This window comes from Pantherophis guttatus, chromosome 1 (genome assembly GCF_059756535.1).
Source record: "Pantherophis guttatus breed Tessera chromosome 1, ASM5975653v1, whole genome shotgun sequence".
Lineage (NCBI taxonomy): Eukaryota > Metazoa > Chordata > Lepidosauria > Squamata > Colubridae > Pantherophis > Pantherophis guttatus.
Window position 1 is genome coordinate 163,551,041 of NC_142063.1, and position 21,306 is coordinate 163,572,346.

The window sequence follows — 21,306 nt, forward strand, 5'->3', positions numbered from 1 at the left end:
CCTATGAACATTTTTTGATGTATGGTTCAAACATTTCTTGCTCAGGGTAGCCCCTTTCACTATCTTCCATATGTTATGGCTCCATTTCTTTCTTTTTGAAAAGTTTTTTCAGTTTTATTTCTTATATGCATAATATAAAATGTACATTTTCTTATACATAAGAACCCATTTCTTCATATAGGAGTATCCCACATAAATCCATTCCAACTATATAGGCAACTTTTAACAATTTCCCTATAAACCCGCCAGGGTGAGATTCACCAAGAGGCTTCTAATAGAAAACTGAACTGCAGATGATCCTATTGATTACTGGTATTTTAAAAGTGTATCGTGGAGATTTTGATTTTCAAACCTTTTAAACTGCAGAAAGAAGAATGGGAAGTATCTTAACAGTAACTCCCTCTCCCACTATTTGAACTGGCAGATAATATTAATAAATCAGATTCTTTTCAAAAAGATTGTACTTTATCTCAAAAATTAATGTGTTCAACTCTGGGGGCCTTGGGTATGGATTAAACTCTGTCTCCTGAAAGATTAGATGATGCCAGGCTGCTATGTGTTTTTATCTTTGTTTTATATTGTGTATGTTGTGTTTTATTGTAAACTGCCTCAAGCCACATAAAAGTGAGATGGACAGCTATATATAAAGTAAATAAATGTCACACATGAGATATGAATTATGCAAATGACAGTTAAAAAAACTACAGGAGTCTTTATCTATTATCTCAGCTATTCCCTTTGCTTGTAAATATTAGACCTGCTAAGTATTTTTAAAGTCACGATATAGAAAATGTCAGCAGTTTGATTATCTGTGCATACACTGCAATACCCTTACAGCCGTTAAGTTTTACTTCAGCCTATCTCTAAATTATAACAAATTGGTAAGTTATCAAAAAGAATGAAAGACACTTTCATTTAGAGAATGATTTAAAGATAAATACTATGCATTTCAGATACCAGGCAAAATCTGTTCCCTAAAGGTTTGACAGAGTACTTAAAAAATAACTGTAAATGTGTCCAATAACTGATAAATTGCTAAGAGAATCATATTATGAAATTTTTGAACAATGAATTCTGAACCAAATTAATTCCCATTATTAGATCTCAGCTGGATTCCATTGCAAAATGGTCGCTCTGGGTCTAATTCTACAAAATGGTAAAAAGTACTAAAACTTAAAGCACGACAAAAGGAAGAATGACAGAAGGGCAGAGCGAACTTGAAAGAATCTTTGAGTCCATTCAAAGAAGGATGAACTGTCATCCCTATTCAAAGTTATATGAGACTGCATGAAATAGTTCTTACTTCACAGCCAAAATCTTAAATCATGAACTTCTCCCCCATGTCTTCATGAATGGAAAGCATGGTCAAAAACCATTTGTAGTATAAACTGACATCCTTGTCTCAGTCAGGGATCACTAGAATAAAGTGCTTTCAACTGAAGTTGAGTTCATGGTAGGTTATTATTTTTCTTATTACGGTTTGTATTTCTTGTTGCCATTTCTCTCTACATTTGTATTATTACTCTGCTCAGTGCTATCCAGAGTCTAAAGGATTGGGATAGGCTTCAAAAGGCATAAATAGCTGTATAAAAAAGCAACATTAAGTGCAAAAAGATAACTAGCAAGGAGACAAAGAAACTTCAGCATATCAAATCACACAGAGATACCACAAACACCTCACCAGGTGTCTAAATTCTGCTGATAGGCTCCCATTTGACTCTTCCATGTTCAATACTTTGGTATTTGTTCCCAAGATGTTGAATTTTCTAAATCTATAAATGAGACAAGTAAAAACAACTGACATAACCCTATTTGTTGTTCAACAAAAAATGCAAGAACAGGCACAAACTGATTGAACGTACCCTTTCACTGTGTCTTTCTCACTGACGTCTCTGCAAAAGGAAAAAAAAAAGTCAGTTTATGAAGTGACAAGGCAGCCATTGTTCTATAGCAGGGGTGTCAAGACCCGGGGGCCAGATCCGGCCCATGGGGTGCTTAGATCTGGACTGTGGGGAAACAGTGAAGGACTGGCCCGTGGGGCCTCTGCCAGCAAAAATGGAGTTTGGGAGGACCGTGAGCGGCCCTCCTGAGCTCTGTTTTCGCTGGCAGAGGGTTGCAGGAGGCCGTTGCAGCCAAAAATGGAGCTTGCAAGGGGCACAGGCAGCCCTACCAAGCTCCATTTTTGCTGGCAGAGTTGCAGGAGGCCGTCGCAGATGAAAACGGAACTTGGGAGCCCATTTTCACTGGCTGAGCGCTCTGGGCATCACAGGCGCCCCTGATACAAATGACATCGAGCTGGCCACACCCCTCCCACCCTGCCAAAGTCAAACACAACCCTGATGTGACCCTCAATGAAATTGAATTTGACACCCCTTCTATAGGATTTCACAATTATACTTCAGCATTTTCCAAAAAACGTTCCATTAAACTTTTTATCAAGTTATCTCTATGTAATCTGGAAAAATCTCCACCTTTTTCCTTTCATACTCAACTGCTCAGATTAAGGACACTGTGAACTCTGCAGTTGTAAGAGTTTTCTGTAAGCCAATTCACACATCATTCTCACTTAAAAGCCTGCTGTGAAGATGGAGCTTCTTCCACTTGTCTACAAGGGTCATTTTTGAAATATTTGGCATCCAGTACGGAGTGTGGTTACTTTTAAATAAATTCATGAATTGCTATTAATGCAAATAACAAACTGGCCCATTATTTATGGCCCACGTATTTATATATTCTCCAACCTAGGATGGACTTACCCCCATTCTAAAGAAAGCCTCAAGGGCTTCCTTAAGATCCTAGCATTGCAAGGTGGAATGGGAATGGGACAGAGAATGGGGTTTTCTGTGGGTTCCCCAACATTACGGCACTTGTTACCCCAAGTACAATTCTTGGTGTCCCAGAAAATCGGAAGACTCTCTTTTTAAGACCGCTTTAAATTTGAGATGAGTGACCGAGTAGCCATTTTTAGTTATGATATGCTGGTTTGAGCGTGGATCAAATCTTCATTTAGAGATTGCATTGCTGTTAAGCACCCAAAATCAATTATCTTATTATTTATTTTCACCAAATAAAAACTTACACATGGAGCAAAACTAGTCCCGCTTACCAATGATAATTGTGACCAGAATTGCTAAGCAAAGCATTTGTAAGCTGCAATGTTACATGACCTGGCCAATTTGTAATAGCAGTCCCAGTTGTTGTGTAGTTGTGCAGCTGTGTAGTGAGGCAAATCCAGCCCAGCAGCAGCATCTCTTGTCATGAGATGGCCATTTGTGACCTCCTGTCTCCTTCTGCATTGACTTTGCTTGTCAAAAATTGACAGGGAAGGTTGCAAATGGTCGTCGTGTGATTGCAGGATGTTACAACAGCTGCAACTGTGAGGCTGCAACTAATTCACGGCCATTATAACTTTGAACAATTGCTGAATGAGTAGATGTGAACAAGAATTACTTGTAGTTTCTGAACAGGTATACTTTGACAGATGAAGTAGAAGTAAGGGCTAGGACCTTCGATTGAACCTTCTTCTACTTACTCTGGGTTGTATTTTTTGTTCCTTAGCTCACTGCAATCAGAACAAGAGCCGCAGAGTCTATAGCTATGATTGTTACATTGATGGGTGAAATGCTATTTCTGTTATAGTTTCCAAATCACATAACATATATAAAGGTATTTTTCTTCAAAGCAATGGAGTCATCATGACACCGGAGCTCTCAGCAGCAAATATTTTATTTTCATTTAAACAATGGAAAATAACATTTTTATGGGACATTAGGAAAAAGGTTAAGATCTGTTCAGCAATGCCTTGAGAATTAATAGATTCTTCCTAAATGGATGTATTTAAACAGAGGCTAGAGGGCCATCTGTCAAGAATGCTATAGTACTGAATTCCTTAACTGAGCAAGGAAAGTACTAAATAAGGGCACGTAAGCAGCCAGCCAAAGCATGCACATCTGCATGTCCCTACTTACACAAGTGTTGTGGGTATTCGCATTCCCTTGTGCGAACCTTGTCATGGGCGTTCAGGGTCCCACTCGCACAAGCCTCGTTGCAATCACTTGTGGCCCACTCGCACGAGCCTCATCACAAACATCACAGGCACCCCCACTCCAGGTCACCAACCCAGAAAGATTGGGGAACTCTGTACTAGATGATCTCAAAGCTCACTACAAATCCTTATATTCAAGATCTTTTCTCAGATTCTCTTGTTTAAAAATAAATTTAGTAATATTTCACCTTGATGAGTAACCAATGAAAGCAGGTAATCAGAAGTCTTAGATACTATAACTAACTACATAAAAACTGTACAACTGTAAGAACCCATGGAAATCATGGGAGTTCTCTACCTGCCAGACAGAGGTTGCAACAGAGTGTAGTGTCTAAGTTTAGAAAGTGTGGAAATCAAGATCAGGGATCATTCATCTGAATGGTGATAACAGATCACTTACTTATCAAACTGAACTTGCACTTTCAATTTGTAATTCAGCTCTTGGAGCTTCACCAGCAATCTGGAAGTTCAAGCAACACAAAAGTAAGAATAAAGAAAAAATATTTTTTCTGTCTTGATTATCTTCCTTAAGCCCTTCAACAAAAGCATTTTTCTTATATATCAGCATAAGGTCAAATTTGGATCTTTGTAATTCTTGAAGATCACAGTAAACAGAAATGGGAGCAAGTGAAATGATCCTTTTTTGGGGCTGGGGGTGTTAAACACCAAGAGCCTTGGTAGTACAGTGTTCTAAAGCACCCTGTTATTAAGAACAGCTGCCTGCAATTACTGCAGGTTCGAATCTTGCCAAGGCTCAAGGTTGACTCAGCCTTCCATCCTTTCTAAGGTAGGTAAAATGAGGACCCAGTTTAAGCTGACTTTGTATAAATATACAAAAGAATGAAGGCTATTGCTTAACGCATTGTAAGCCGCCCTGAGTCTCCGGAGAAGGGCGGCATATAAATCAAATTAAAAAACAAAACAAAAAACAGATGGTGTAAATTATGGGGAGGGCTGCAGAAAGATTGCCCCTCCCCTTCTGCTCAAATTCTTTCAAGATTAAAAGACTTAATAAAGGAGACTATTTGTAGCTCAGGGTTGATATGAGGGGTCCTTGGTGCTCTGAGCTTGTTTTCTTGCAGATGTTTCATTACCCAAACTAGGTAATATCTAGCACTTATGGATGTTACCTAGTTTGGGTAATGAAACATATGCAAGAAAACAAGCTCAGAGCACCAAGGACCCCTCAGGATTAAAAGAAGCATCTGTCATCAGAGGAGGACCACCAACCATAACGTGCACACCAACCTAATATTTTACTTATGAGATAACTGCAGGAGCCAATCCTAGTTTGAGCTAGCATGGGTAAGAGCTCTGCCCGCAAATTCATTCAATGCAATCCTACATGCATCTACTAAAAACATATGGAAGACAATTGAGTCTTGTTCCCATATAATTAAAGATTTGTATCCCATGTATCCCGGATAAGGTTCACCTATCGTACTAAGCCATAATATGTTTCATTTTGGTTTCATGTGTTTTGTAAAATCCAGCCTTTGTGATTCCAAGTTAAGATCTATGACCTATCTCTGCTTGAGGTGTGGAGCCAATCATGAAATGAGCCTAGGAACTTCAGTTACTTCAATATTCTCAATAGAAGAAACAGCAGAATGCAGAATCAGGTCTGCAGCAAAATCTACATCTAAGTAAATGTTAACATGCCCTAAAACAGTGGTTCTCAACCTGTGGGTCGGGACCCCTTTGGGGGTCGAACAACCTTTTCACAGGGGTCGCCTAAGACCATCCAAAAACACATATTTTCAATGGACAATGGAATAATTTTATGGTTGAGGGTCACCACAACATGAGGGACTGTATTAAAGGGGAAGGTTTAGGAAGGTTGAGACCCACTGCCCTAAAATATTGGCAATTCGATTTAAAATGATATTCTGCCAAGAAACCCTTGTTCTTCAGTATGTTGTTAAGATGCGGCATATTTTTTCTTCCTAATTGACCAAACTAGGAAATCATAAAAATATTATGAAAGAAAGCAGTAGCAAACTACTCCGGTAAACGTGCATGGATCAAATTTGCCTTGAGGGAGTCTTTCCTTTTACTTTAGTTTCAATTAATCACTTCCTTTAAAGTTCTTTTAAAAAACCACCATACACGAATCACATCAGGTATAAAACAAATTACCTCAACTTTACTGTAAATTGTACTCCAGTCTTCAGAACCAATGGTCTCTGAGGATGCGTAGGCATGCAAGGCTGTCTTTCTACAACAAAGGAGCTGGACAGGAAAAAAAAAGAAAAAAAAGGGGGGGAATAGAACATTATGCCAAAAATGAACAGATCCTTAATCTTCTATAATGCAAACGTGAACATTAAAAAAATCACAGGCAAAAGGTTTTCTTTTCAATTTATTCATTTGGAACAAACATCTGGCATGCTAGGAACAAAATTTGTACACAATAATCTCTAAATAGTTAAAAATAAAAATCTAATTTAAAATCAAATTGTATTAATACATTTCCTAAAAATTTCTTAAAATCAAATTGTATTTAATACATTCTCTAAACCAGCTCTTCTCAATTTTTTCAGCTGGGTGGCTCTGCTGGGTGTTGGAGGAAGAGGGGGGAACCGGTCTTTGCAAGCAGGGGGCTGGCCTGCACATAGCTCGACTCACATGAGAGGCATGTTGACGTGCATGCACATGTGTGCCGGCCCAGCACTCACACGAGTTGAGCTGGGCATACATGCCGGCCTGTGCCCATTTGGCCCGTGGCCTGGGGGTGGTTGGGTGCCCCTGCTCTAAACAAATCTTCCAAATCCACAAATTTTTGTCTAGGTTGGGGAAGCCTGGTCGATCCCATCACAGCTCTTTGGCATTTTTCTTCTAGCCTTCTGAGATTTTGAAGACTCTCTGTAGTTTGTGAGGAAATCACCGACAGTAGGAGACACCCTTCCATTTCTTTTAAATGTGATTCAAATATAAACTAATCTAATTTAAACAAAACTGCAAAAATTATTTCACTAGAGTGGTCTGCGCAGACCTTCTGGTAATAATGCGACTGCTCACAGTTCAAGCAAATAATTTAATCAGCAAGATAAGAGAAAAGATTCTTCAGCTTAGATGGGAAGATGAAATATGCTTTTCTAAACAAGGGCAAAAGAAGAATGGGACGGCAGAGAGTGAGGTGGCTGGATGAAGTCACTGAAGCAGTCAGTGTGAGTTTAAATGGAATCCGGGGGATGGTAGAGGACAGAAAGGCCTGGAGGAATGTTGTCCATGAGGTTGCGATGGGTGGAACCTGACTTCAAAACTAACAACAACAACAAAACAAGAAAATGCCCATTCTGACCCATCTAACACAAGAAAAAAAAATACCTTTGAATGAGTTGCTTGAAGAGAGTCCATGTCCGCTCACACAGCCCTTTCTTCTGTTGGGTAATGGGATCAGTTTCATAGGTGAATTTCTGCTCCAGCTCCTCCAGTTTTTTAAGCTGTTGAAGAATCTGCTGAAGACTCTCAGCCACTGTAGTAAACCTATCATTACAATGAGTGTATGTGAAGATTGCTACATTTCTCCTTGGGGTAAAAAGCACAGAAACCAGCAGTCTTAATTGTTTAGGGGCAACACTAACTTTACGAGGCTCTTGAGGCACATGTCTCAGAGCATTCATGATATGCTTGAATCCATATGCAACCGTTTGGACCCCGGATTCCACTTCTAAATCAGTAGTATTCCCCAAGTCTTCCAACCATTAGTAATGCCCACTTCTTAGGGACATGAGTCACTTAGGAAATTTGCCCAGCTGCAGAAATGGAACATTTGCTGAGAAGTTTTAGACCTGGTAGCATTCGAGGTGTGTTGGAATCAAAGTGTCATAATTCTCAAACAGCACACAGTGCATTTTATCAACAGGAGGTAACCCACATGTTTTAAAAAATGTGGAAAACTCACAAACATGACAAGAAGAGAGGAATAGCAGAATTCCAACACTTCAGGAAGGTATTAGTTTTCAGATCAGATAGTTTTCTGTGAAAATTTTCAGGTACTTTCCCCCTTCTGGTTGAATGAATTCTGAAAATTCCTGATTGTACTTGCCATGCTTCAGAGACCTACCAGTTTTGAAGCTGATCTAGACAGGCGTTGGGTGGGCCGCCAATACAAGCCATCTGTTGTCGATGCTTCCATTCAACCAACTCTTCTGTTATCAGAGCATTTTGGGTATTTTCAATCACAGGCAACGAAGAGGATATCAAGCGTAGCACATCCTAGAGAGAATCCAGTAAGAAACATATTCAAGCTATTACCCCCTACTTTTAAATCGATCCTGGCAAGATCCTTTTGAAATGTCAAGGAATGTATCTCTTCAATTAAAAAAAAAGAGCTCTAACATTCACATGATGCACAGTGGGAATTTCCTAGAATACAGGAGGAAGTTGTAGTCCAACTTGATTGTCAAACTTGATTTCATGTCATTCAATTTCATTGATTGTCAAACTTGATTTCATTGAGGGTCGCATCAGAGTTGTTTGACTTGAGGGGCCGGGGTGGGCGTGGCCAGCTTGACGTCACTCGTGTCAGGGGCACCTGTGGTGGCCCAAGCGCTCTGCCAGCGAAAACAAGCTCCCGAGCTGAGATTTCAGCTGCGACGGACTCCTGCAGCCCTCTGTCAGTGAAAACTGAGCTCGGGGGGAGGGGGGGCATGCTAGCTCTGGTTTTGTTGACAGAGGCACTGCGGGCTTGTCCTTCGCTGTTTCCAGGGCAGCTCCATGGGCCAGATCTAAGCACCCCGCAGGCCAGATCTGGCCTGTGGGCTTTGAGATTGACACCCCTGTTGTAGTCTTTAGCCAAGGGACATACTTGTGTTGCAATAAATGCATCCTAAAGGCAGGATGCAGATTCAACCCTCCACAGCCTACCTGATAGAACTGTTGTGTAGAAATAACACAAGGAAGAAGCACCATGTATAATATATCTTCTAAGTTCTTGATTGAATTGTGAAATACATAGCTAACAAATAACTAAGAGGAACTAGAGGTCAGCCTACAAAGTAAGGAACCTTTCAATTTTTTTTAAAGCTGTGGCAGCCAAAAGCAGCAGTGGATAGTGCAGTGACATCAATAAACAAGGCAGGAATGGAAATCAGAGGGAAGCCTAAAAGAATGACTGTTAAATTTCTAGTCAACCCTACCATGTAGAGCAAAGCAAGAAATCAATGCCACAGGAAGGCTAAATTACTTTTTAAAATACTGGCTATAGGTAATAGAATACTATAAGTTTGATTGAGCTTTATTGCCCCGTCCCTATCTTCAAATGAATTAGGGAGCTGAACAGCCTGAACTGCTTTCACATTACCTTCTGCTTGTTTTGGACTTAAGCCTTGTTTTTTCATTTGTTGCTTTGATCTGGCTTATCTCAGTCAAGGACAACTTACCCTCTACACCAGTGGTTCTCAACCTGTGGTCTGCAGAGTGTGTGTGTGTGTGTGATCACAGGGGGGTCTGCGAAGGATTGAAGAAATGTTATGATTTAAATCTTGAGTTAAGTCTTGGAGGTCCTTGGCTGGGGTCTGTGGCCACAAAAGGTATTTATTTAAAGGGGGTCCATGGTGAAGTAAAGGTTGACAATCACTGCTCTACACTAAACTGGAGAACAGCAATGATGGTGTATTGCACTACGGTGGCATATGGATTTTAGTGGCCTGATGTAGCTGTTGTTTTGCTGGTGTGAGTGAGTACAAGGGGAGAAGCTGCTCAATGCTGGCTTTGAATGGCAGCTGTGCTATCAAAGAGCTGATGAACCAACCTTGCTGCTAGGCAGGGCTGTTGTGGCGAGATGCTAAGACAGCAGTTTCAGTAGTCAAGCCTGCTCTATAGATCTTGGGGACTAGATCCTTGGGAGTGGGGGGGGGGACAACACCCATCTCCTCAGTTTCTGTGGAGCATGCTGTTGGCCTAACTAAAAATTGGAATGAGACAAGAGGATTGCATGGAGTGAATCAAGTGGCTACAGAATTAAGATGGAGAGAGAAGTTAAGTGTGAGGAGCAGTTTTTGGTTCCTGGTTGGGAAAGGAGAAAAAAAGATTCACAGGTGGCTTCAAAAAGGAAAGTGAAGACCCAGAGGGGTAAGACCTCTACCCAAGAAGGGAAGGAGACCTGGCTGTCTCTGGGGAAGGATTGGGCAGAAGACTTAGAGAAGTTTTTTCCTCCATGGAGAACAAGTAGAAGTTCTACTGAGCAGGACAAGCTGTCAAACTAATGCAAGCACATGACGGCAAAATTCCAGCCAATTCTTTTTACCTGCTCTCTTGTTAAACTCAGAAGAGGGGGGAGAGAGTTGAAATGAAAGGGGAAGAAAACAAAACAGCTAGCAGGAGAATTATAGGGAGATAGTCTCTGGGAGTGAAACCTAGGAGAAAAACTGGTTATCAGGTGAACACCAAAACTATATTGTTAATACTTGTGATAAAAGCCCCCACTGTAATAATAAAAAAGGCCTCCACTGGCTTGTTTATCTGTGCCAATTGTCAGCCTTTTAAAACACAAGCTAATCTTCAGTTCAAAAAGAACCCTGTTACACTGTGGCAACCACGTCTAAATGAATTTCGTTGTCTGTATGTTCTCTTTTTCCTTGAGCTGAAGGTGACAATCATAGTTGTCTACATTCTCTAAGACAGGGGTGTCAAACTCGATTTCATTGAGGGCCGCATCAGGGTTGTTTGACCTTGGGGAGTCCTGGGGGGCGTGGCCAGGGTGGGCATGGCCAGCTCGATGTCACCCATGTCGGGGGTGCTTGTGGTGGTCTGAGCACTCTGGGAACAAAAATGGGCTCCCGAGCTCTGTTTCTGGCTGCGACGGCCTCCTGCCACCCTCTGCCAGCGAAAACAGAGTTCGGGAGAACCATTTTTAGCTGCGACGGCCTCCTGCAACCCTCTTGAGCTCCGTTTTCACTGGCAGAGGCATTGCGGGTAGTCCTTCCCTGTTTCCAGAGTGGCCCTGTGGGCCAGATTTAAGCACCCTGCAGGCTGAAACAAGCTCATGGGCCTTGAATTTGACACCCCTGCTCTAAGATCATCTTTTCCAAATAATGCTTAGGTTGAACTGAGAGGCAGTGACTGCTTTAAAGGCACCCAGTAACTTCCAAAGCTCATGATAAATTATAATTTCCCTGGTCCTATCCTCTAACTATAATTACAACCCTGTCTCACAAGCACTTTGGACTCCATCCATCTGTTCTTCAAATCCTTTAAAGGGAAGGGAAACAAAAACAAAAAAGTGCCTGCTATTTAGACCAATGAACAACCTCAGCTCTCCAAAGAAACTAGCTGCATCACCTGTCTCTTACTGTGAAGCTGCAAATACATGGTGTGGAGCTGTACTTTTTCCTTTTTATAGTCATCCTGGCTCATGCCGTTGGGTTCACATTCTGCAAAAGAAATCATGTATGCCAGAACTTTACATATCTTTTATATATAAAATGGCAGAACTGTAAAAAGAAAGGAAATAATCCAATAAACAATATCAAAGTGGTATAAAGGGAGTGAGGCATTACATGACCACACACAGTTTTACTTTTGTTGGCCAGAGTCTTTAGGCAAGACATGGTGTAATCACAACTCGTAACCTTCCCTGCCAACTTCGCCATTGATTTTGCTTGTTGAAAGCTGGCTGGGCAAGGTTGCAACTGATGATCATGTGACCACAGGATGATGCAATTGTCATGTTGAGCTGGTTGCCAAGCACCCAGATCTCAACCATGAAGTGCAAGGACTGGTCATAAGTCACTTTTTCAGCATCATCATAACTTTTAACGGTCACTAAATAAATGGTCGAAAGTCAAGGACTACTTATAAGGCTACCTGGCCAAAGGACAAGACACTAGGAATGTCTATGTACAAAAGCAATGCATTAGGGGAGAAACGTACTTAAATCTAGGCCAAGTATAGGCAATTTGCAGCACTTCAGATACTGATGATCTGCAACTCCCTGACATGTGATCTTCTTCACAAGAGGATCTAGAACATGGTATTCCAAACATTAAAGATCCAGGGCCTAAAATTAGCAACAAAAGGCAAGATCCCATGGATTCTGACAAGCTGGAACCAGGGATTAGATACAATGTCTCCCATCCTGGTAACGATGGGAGCCAAAGCTCTGCAGGGTCAGACCCCAGCAAAATCCAAGCTGCAGACCATCAACTGAAACTGGAGGGAGATGGAATACAGGAAACCACTGGATTCAATACTGTTTAGAAGGGTTACACCTTGCTGGGTTAACTTTTGATGACAATGTTACTTAGATCTGCCATCTTCTGCTTCTTCTCTTTGCTGGCCTCCTGCCATAGATGCAGGAGAAGAGAAAAGGAATTTGGGGTAGTAAAGTTCGGGCATGGAAATAAGACAACAAATGGCAAGAGAGGAGACACATTGTCAAATATCAGAGGTGCCAAATCGGAATAAGTCAGCTGCCAAGACACCTGGTCTGGGAACAGAAAATGAAACTACATTGAGGAGTACCAAGCAGTTCCCAAAACATCAAAACGGCATACCATTGGGCACCAATGAACTGGTCAAGGGAGGGAGGGCCAGGGAAAGGGTATTTCTTTGCACAGGAATACTCAGATCTAGCTTTACTTTCACTACAACCACTTAACGTTAGTAAAAGAACCTATCACTTCAACCAAATGGAGTCGAGGGTCTTTCTTTCCTAGAGATCTAAGTTGGTGCAGGTCTGACACGGCTCATTCTTTGTGCTTAAATTCTTTTGCCTGTTTTATGTTATCCAAAACCTGGTTATCCTTCATCAAAACCTTTGGGGCTTTGATGAGAATGGATGCTGTAACTCTGAAGGGTACTTTGGCTTAGCTCTAGTAGCACTAGTGAAACTGTTTGAACTGAACTCCCATTTTATAACCTGGATTGGCCAATATGTAAATTGCTTTACCGCACCTCTAACTGCTTGCTGGGATCTTCTTAGGCAATGAAAACTTTCGACAAAAGGAGCTTAGCTACTGCTTCTGTTGTTTGCTTTGAGGATGAAAAATAAATGAAAAGCTTGTTTGGAATTCTCCTTCGAAGAGTATTAAGAATTCAAATTTCATTCCAGTTGAACATAGAACACTCAAAACTGGGATGTTTTGAGTTGTTTTATTCTAAGCTCAAAAGAAAATGTTGGGAATTTGTATCAACTCTACTTCGGTCAATCTATCCCCAGGTAACATACAACTGGGAGAGGATGGGAGTTGCAATATAACATAAGTAGACATGGAGGGGAACCAAGTGAGGATAGGATGATTTTGGGTAATATGAGCACAAGATCTTGATGTTTGTAAGATCTGGACTTTCACAAAATGGAAATCAAGTCTGTAATAAATGTTTAACAGACTAAGATTTCAACTGAGCTTCGACTGGACATGATTTTATTGTCAGGGAACAATGTCTATCATAGGAAACAACAGAAGGCTAGAAACTCCTCACCTCTGACTTGAAAGGTTTTACATTTGAAATCATATTCATCTTGAACATCCTCGAGATTTTTTATCATTTGCTCTATTTCCTACAAAACAAATAAGCTCATCAGACATTCAAAATCACTTAATGCAAAATGGTGGTATTTATGAAAAGAAATTTAATGACTTCAATGATTCATTTCACAACAGTGTTATCAAAACAGGCCTTTGCTTCCCTATTTTATCTTTATGACAAAGTCTTAAGATAGGTTCAGTCAAAAAATATGACCAAAGCAAGGCTGACCAGTGAATCTTCAGGCTTAGCAGAGTAATAGATATGAACCAAAGGGTCCTTTGTCCCAGTTAAACCAGAATATTCACTGGAATAGTCAGGAATAGAAACCTGCTGCTGTCTAAATATCAACCACTGATCACACTGAGATTTGGATAGATTTTAATTCAAGATATTTGGCAAATGCTATCTTGTAATAGGCATCAACTAAGTTCATCAGGCTGGAGAAGGCTATGTTACATGTATCCCTTTCTTACCTATGTGAGTGTCCCGTGCTCAACTGGTGCTAAAAAATATGACTACTCAACAAGTTTTGTCATGTGACAATAGTAATAGCAAAATTTTGATAATAGCGTTAAGAGACTAAAATCTGTCCATTGTTCCCAGACAGCCACTCAATCCTCCTCCAATGTAGCTTATCTTTGCACGTTCCCCAATGTCTGCATCTGAACCAACAATGTGTTCCTCTTTGGTTTATGATATGGCAGAAAATAAAAAGTTTCCAAGGGCCAACGTACTATGACACGATTCTTCACGTGTGTGACTTTTGCATCCAACTCTTTCACTTTGCCCAGCACCGCAGTATTTTGCTCATTGTCCATTTGCATCTGGAATTTGAAATGAGAAAAAAAAAATTCAAGAATTAAATATATCATGATGTAGAATCCCCCCCTAATAAGGAAAATCTCCACAGCAGGAATATTTCATGACCTTTCTTGGATTAGTTCTTTCCATTCTGAGAAAATGCTAAATTGGGTAGACATGTTAACATTTGAAAGTGAAGTCCATGATCTATTCTGAGGCTGCACAATGTTCAATACAGAATGCTCTTTTCCAGACATACAGAGGATAACCTACCCGATCTGTGGACTCTGCAGATTTAAGGATCTTCCTTTCTTCTTGGAGACATTTGGAGATCATCAAGGCCATATACATGGGTTCTTCCACAAAAGTATTCTGGATTATAGCAAAAACAATTGGGTTTTTTTTTCATTTAAATTGGATTTTTAAATTTTTTTATCAAATTTATTTTAATAAAATGCTTCTGGAGTAAAAAATATATCTAAAGCAGGGGTGAAATCTAAAATTTGTTACTACCGGTTCTGTGGGTGTGGCTTGGTGGCGGGGGTAATGTGACTGGGTGGGCATGGCCAACTTTTTTTTTTTTTAACTTTTAAAAGCATTTTTTCTACAACCTTAAGAGGTTGCAGAAAAAAATGCTTTTAAAAGCCTCTGCCGATCAGGCAACTCAGCTGGGATTGCCAGAGGCTTTTAAAGGCTTTTTTTTTCTACAACCTCTTCGGCCGAAGAGGTTGTAGAAAAAATGCTTTTAAAAGCCTCTGACAATCCCAGCTGAGCTGCACGATCATCAGAAGCTTTTTTTTTTTTTTTTTTAACTTTTAAAAGCATTTTTTCGGCCAAAGAGGTTGTAGAAAAAAATGCTTTTAAAAGTAAAAAATACAGCCTCTGATGATCGCGCGGCTCAGCTCGGCATGGGGGAGTGGGGGCGCAGGGATTTTTGCTACCGGTTCTCCGAACCACCCGCCGCCATCGCTACCGGATCAGGCGATCCAGTCCGAACCGGGAGCATTTCATCCCTGATCTAAAGATAGTTTTCTATTTAAGATACATTAATAATTTAGTTTATTCAGCATGAAATGGAGCTTAGTTATGTAGCATTCTGCAATATTTACATTTTTGGTAAACTCATTCAATGAAGCCAAGCTCTGCAAGCTGAGATAACATGCACTGCATTGATGCATTCACACAATTTCGCAGTAACCATAAGATAAATCATAAAACAAAGTTCAGGAATATCCCATTGTTTTGCAAATCTATGTACACTACAAACTGTATGATTGTTTGAAGAGAAATGCATCTGTACCACCAGGCTCTAAGTGTGAGGAGGAAAGGCAAGCAGTAAAAATGAAAGTGAAACCTTCTAAGCAGCTTATAAATATAATATTAAAGAGCACCTGTCATTTCAGATCCATCATGGCAGTGCCTGTTAGTGTGCATCCACTCATCTGCTGTCTGTCACGTCCCTCACCTTGTTGTGTCACTGCTGCATCACCAGCTGTCCCATTAAAGTGAATGGGACTGTTGGTGAGTCAACAGTGGGTCAGAAGAGGAGCAGCTGCGGGACAGAGATGACAGTTGCTCTTTTAAAAATTATGATTTAAATCGAGTTGATTTAAATCAAATCCACCCTGGGGACTGCCAATATTTTTTTCAATATGCTCACTACCACACCGTGAAAGCACGTCTCTATCCTACACTCTCCATTATTTATTTCCATTAAAGAAATGGGAGTCAAAATTCGATCACAAATCACATATTTGTAAATCCTAGTATCACTTTTTTCACTTCTAAGCTAAGACATCCTTCAAACCTCAGAAGTGATACTTGTTATTCAACTGCTGCATACTAAGAAATGCTTTCTGTTACTGCATTTATTAAAAAGCAGCTGCTCAAATATAAGGCTGAAAAAGGAGTGTGTCCATCATACCAGAAAAAAATTAATAGAGACAAAAGCCCTGTCTGTGTAAGATCTATCTTCCCACCGTCCAGCCAATTCAGCTGGAATTTCCTTCTTCATAATAATAATAATATATGTGTGTATCACACATGGAGATATCGTTATTAGAAGTTATACTGCAAAAGATGTCAAACAAAAATGACATAAAAGAATAAATCACTGAAGACTCAGAAGCTTACAACTGTAACGAACAATATAAGCTATATGAACACATGTGTTCCCTTTCTTCTTCCAGAAAAAATTATGATAGAAGATAAAAGATAGTAGCCACAATGGGAATGCTAACAAGAATTGGGTGTGGGAAGGGAAGGGAGGGGGGGGGGAAGGACTCATTCACAGGCTTATTGTTATAATCTGTTTAGGATGGCATAGCAGAAATTTTTTAAAAGCTTCCTTTCATTAGAAAGGAAAGAAATAATCCACACACAATCAACATAATTATTCTAAGATATTTTCATAAAGGAAAATTAGAAAATGCTGTTGTAGACTGACCTGGAGGTTTCGTTTACTCTTTCTGATGTTGTGTTGCAATAAAAAATTGTTCTCCTGAGTAAAACGGCTATATTGATCATCCAGCTGTGACAGGAGATTCTGGAAGAGCAACGTAGCCATTGAAAAGTCTTCAGCAGCATAGTCCCTAGAAGAGGAAGCATGCGAACAACAGCATTAGCATATCTTCCATCTCTTTATACTGCACAAACCCCAACATGCTTGAAAAACCCAATTTATTTTTCTTTGCCCTTCTGCTTAGGTTAGCAGTCACAAACTGACCCAACTTTCCAATAATCCCCAAGGTACTCTACATCTGGCAGGGGAAACCCATAGCGAATACACATGAACAATATGGGCTACTGTGCCAATAACAGAACCCAGCTGGTGAGCGGCAATGGAATATCATGATGGACAAGGGCAGTATTTCCAATTCAGTTGCATCTATGTTTTTGCTATTATTATGGCTGTATTCTTCTGCATTTTCAAGATATGAATTTGGAGGTTTGCCTATGAAGAGAAATTACATGCGCGAACTGTAACTCCAGACAAATTCTAAAATGCCAGACAAGCCACAAGAGTCCAAGGGTTAAAGTGGAATTGCAGGGTAACCAGTGGTGGGATTCAAGTAATTTAACAACTGGTTCTCTGCCCTAATGATTTCTTCCAACAACCAGTTTGCCAAACCGATCAGAAACTTAACAACCAGTTCTCCCGAAGTGGTGCGAACTGGCTGAATCCCACCACTGAGTGTAACTAAATATACGGTAATTTATTTTAAATATGCTGCTCTTAGAGTTCTTGCGTGAAACAAAATGCTGATTTATACCAGTTGCTCAAGCTGAGCAGTCTCCTCAACCTGCACATGGTTCAGAATTTTTGTTATGTGCTGTTATGAAATTGAGAATGTAGCTTTCCATTTCTTTATTCACAATATTTGGTTTAAGAATATAAAATACAATATGAGATTGCATTATCCAGAGTAATTTACTTTCTCAGCAAACAGTTTAGCCAAAGTTCCATTAGTTTCGAGAGTAATAATTTAACGTCTCACGATTGCTGCCTGCATCCTACTCCTGCTTAGAATCAAAGTCTTATTTTTTTGATAGCTTACACAAATTAAGCCTCTTACCAATCTTGGCTTTCTAGCCACTGTGCCAAGTATTGCCTGATCTCCATAGGAAAAGTATCATCGTAGAGCTGATGCACATGTTCCAAGAATTTAGAATCCAGCTGTTGCAGTTTGCACCACTGACTCATCCTGTGGAATCAAATGCCCAGTTATGTAATTAAATGTAGGTCCTATTTATTCTTCCATGCAATCAGTCAAATTTTCAGTTAGTTAAGAAATTGCATTATCTGAAAGCACATTTCCTCCTTTCCTATTTATATAATGCCATATCACACCAACACACAAATCCTCTTTCTCTTTCATTAATGTCAACCACCGTTTGTGTGTGTCTGTCAGCATACATTACCACATTTGTTTTCAGAATTAGCCTATTTGGAAATAAGACTAAGGACTCAGGGTAGCAAATTAGCTCTGAAAGTTCTTATTAATACAAGAGAAGTGTAAGATACAGGAAAAATAACTATTAAAAATCCAATCAATTTAATGTTATTCTCAGTGGACCAAGGACAAACTTTACTTAATGTGAGATAAAGATGTGTCCAAATCAAAGTTATAAGAACATGGTTGTAAGCCGCATGCAGTGAAATAAAAGTCGAATAAATGAATGATAAACATGCCCTGTGAATTTTGTGTTTATATGCTACTTCCAATGCATCCGAAGAACACATACTACAACCCAGATTATGATTGCTTCAGGGTTTATATAAACTGTAGTTCATCAAACTGTCTGGTTTGTACCAGAGGAAAGAATTCAAGAAGGTTGGCTTCTCAACATTCATACAAAAACAAAACTGTGTTATACTTATGTCATATTGATCCAGCCAGGATCTTTGCTTCATTTACCATACAAACTGTATCAATTTTAATTTAATATATACTACACATTTAAACAGTGGCATGCACTGTTGCTTACATACAGATAAGGCTTGTTCCTGCAATGAAAACCACATATATTAGTCTCTGCCATATGGATCAAGTTACAGGCTGTCCTCAATTTATGACCGTAATTGGGACAATTGCTAAGCAAGGCAGTGGTAATGAGTCCAGCTCAATTTTATGAACTTTTCCATCATGGTTGTTAAGTGAATCGTGCAGTCTTTAAGCAAATACGGCTTCCTCCCTTGACATTGCTGGCCAGAAGTTGGCTGGGAAGGTCACAAATGATGAACACATGACCCCAGGATCCTGCAACCATCATAAATATATGCTGGTTGCCAAGCACTCAAATTTTGATTATGGGGGATGCTGCAATGGTTATAAGTGTGAGGACCAGTCATAAGTCACTTTTTTCAGTGCCGTTGTAACATTGAATGGTGGCTAGTTGAGGAGTACCTGTATTCAGGAATTACAGATATGGATGTCAATGTAAACTACAATAATCTATTAGGCTTCAAGTACTGATTGTTCCTCCTACAACCAAGAAATCCATATACTGGTACTCCAACAAGCTGCAAGCCATCCTTACAGCTACCAAATGGGAACCAGTTGGTCCAATAGTCATTAAGTGCAAAGGCTATAGTCAAATATCAGGTTTTGGATTCCCCTTAGTAGCTTAGTAGCTAAAGAGCACTAAATGTTACCATGCTTTCTCCCAAATTATTCTAAATGCCCCCACCTTTCCCCCCAAAATGCCACTTTCAAAAATAACCTGCAAAACTCAGCTGCAGAATAGCCTGATGAAAATGTCTCAACTAAGCTTTGGATTTTAACAGTTCACCAGGAGTGACCCAGTTATTTCACGTAGGCGAGTAAAAAATTAATTTTATTTTCTTGGGCTTCAAGATCACTCAGACTGCGACTGCATCCATGAAATTAAAAGATAGCTTGCTCCTTGGGAGGAAAGGGATGGAAAACCTAGACAGCATATTAAAAAGCAGAGATATCACCTTGTTGACAAAGGTACATATAATAGAAACTTTTTCCCCAGTGGTAATGTATGGCTGTGAGATTTGGACCAAAAGGGAGGTTGAGCGCCAAAGAACTGAATTATAGAGTTGAAGATGACTCTTGAGAGATCAAATCAGTCAATCTTAAAGGAAATCAACCCTGGCTGTCCTTTGGAAGGATTAAATACTGAAGCTCAAATACTTTGGTCACTTAAATGACAGAAGAGGCTCATTGGAAAAGACCCTGATGTTGGGAAAGATTGAAGGCAAAAGGAGAAGGGGCCGGTGAAGAATGAGACGGTTAGATCTCATCAACGCAATGGATATACATTTGGGCAAACTCCAGGAGACAGTGGAGGGCGAGGTATGATCATGGATCACCAAGAATCGGTCACAAGGCAAAGCGACCCTTCTGTCCCGTTTGGCAAGGAGGGGTCTCAACTCGGGCGTGGACAAGGCAGTTCTTCTTCACAGTCAGCATTTTTCAGCCCAGGCTGCAAATCCAGTGCAAACGTCACACAACCGTCTGTGCCCCTGGCCCTAACCCGCAACAGCCCATCTGACAAATAACAAGTTTAGCAATCCTAACGGGGAAAGAAAAAAAGAAAGAAAGAAACGATCACCTGGCGACCGAGAATAGGATTTTGAGGTCTTGAGATTCCAGGTCTTAAGAGGCAACCCGTGAAAGATCTTGGAGGGAGGCATGCAAAGCCTCCTGCCCGAAGGCCACACCTAAGAACACCGACTTAATGCAGACCTACCTGGCGCGTCCCAGAACCTTCAAAAGAACCGGAGATCCCGAACCGTCTCCCGCCTACTTGCTTTCTGCTAAAACGAAAGTACCGTACCTTTAAACGGGAAGTAGCAAAGCACGACCGGAGGGCGCGGACCAATCCGCGACAAGCTATTTGAGGGAGTAGCCAATCAGAACCGAAGGGGGGGGAAATGGCTGTTACGGAGAGGTGTCCTCCTCCCTGTTCTCTAAAAATTGGCACAAGGAGGGGGGGAAAGAGCGAGAGATGCGGTGGGGGGGAGAAGATCGCGGGGTTTATAACTTTTGAGCCCAGAGATCGTTTTCATTTCCGTTTGAGAAGTAAACTGTGTTTATTCTCGATTTGAAAAGGTCTTCGGCCTGCATTGTTATTATATACACCATTAGCTGGGCGTAAATCCTATTGAGTTCTATGGCATTACCTTCTACGACTGACTTGGTGAATGTTGATTTTAGAAAGATGCGCGCAGGAAACGGGCACAGATGCAAGACAGTTCCAAGCAGGCAGGCAGGCAGGCAGGCACGAACTTGGATGGTAAATAGTATCCGGAATATTTTCAGAGGCGCTAAGGGCTTCCAAAATGAACGTCCACTATATCAACACATTGGCGCCTCTAAGGAGTTATCATCATCAATCATGTCTTTAAATGCTTTGGTTTTCTATTCTGAACAGAGTGGAGCTTCCTCTCCGACTTTTGTGTCTGAGGCGGGATATTTATGTTACGCTCGGAAGCCTTTTGTAATTTTTTT

At 40.5% G+C, this 21,306-nt stretch overlaps 1 protein-coding gene across 2 annotated transcripts in view; it reads right to left on the reverse strand.

Annotated features, from left to right (window-relative positions):
• STAT1 (signal transducer and activator of transcription 1) overlaps positions 1-20,662 on the reverse strand; it is a 39,261-nt gene extending 18,599 nt beyond the window's left edge. Inside the window, exons 1-13 of one of the 2 annotated variants that reach the window (XM_034429619.3) lie at positions 20,546-20,662; positions 17,899-18,027; positions 16,770-16,914; positions 14,597-14,695; positions 14,257-14,346; positions 13,475-13,553; positions 11,333-11,424; positions 8,115-8,266; positions 7,376-7,534; positions 6,185-6,277; positions 4,446-4,505; positions 1,863-1,892; positions 1,682-1,772 (exon numbers count right to left, since the gene is read on the reverse strand). In XM_034429619.3, coding sequence (XP_034285510.1) covers positions 1,682-1,772; positions 1,863-1,892; positions 4,446-4,505; positions 6,185-6,277; positions 7,376-7,534; positions 8,115-8,266; positions 11,333-11,424; positions 13,475-13,553; positions 14,257-14,346; positions 14,597-14,695; positions 16,770-16,914; positions 17,899-18,026 — 1,218 coding nt within the window. In that variant the 5' untranslated portion in view covers position 18,027; positions 20,546-20,662. Of the gene's footprint in view, positions 1-1,681; positions 1,773-1,862; positions 1,893-4,445; positions 4,506-6,184; positions 6,278-7,375; positions 7,535-8,114; positions 8,267-11,332; positions 11,425-13,474; positions 13,554-14,256; positions 14,347-14,596; positions 14,696-16,769; positions 16,915-17,898; positions 18,028-20,407 lie in introns of both variants that reach the window. The other variant, XM_087882115.1, reaches the window with a different exon arrangement.
• Positions 20,663-21,306: the final 644 nt, after the last annotated feature.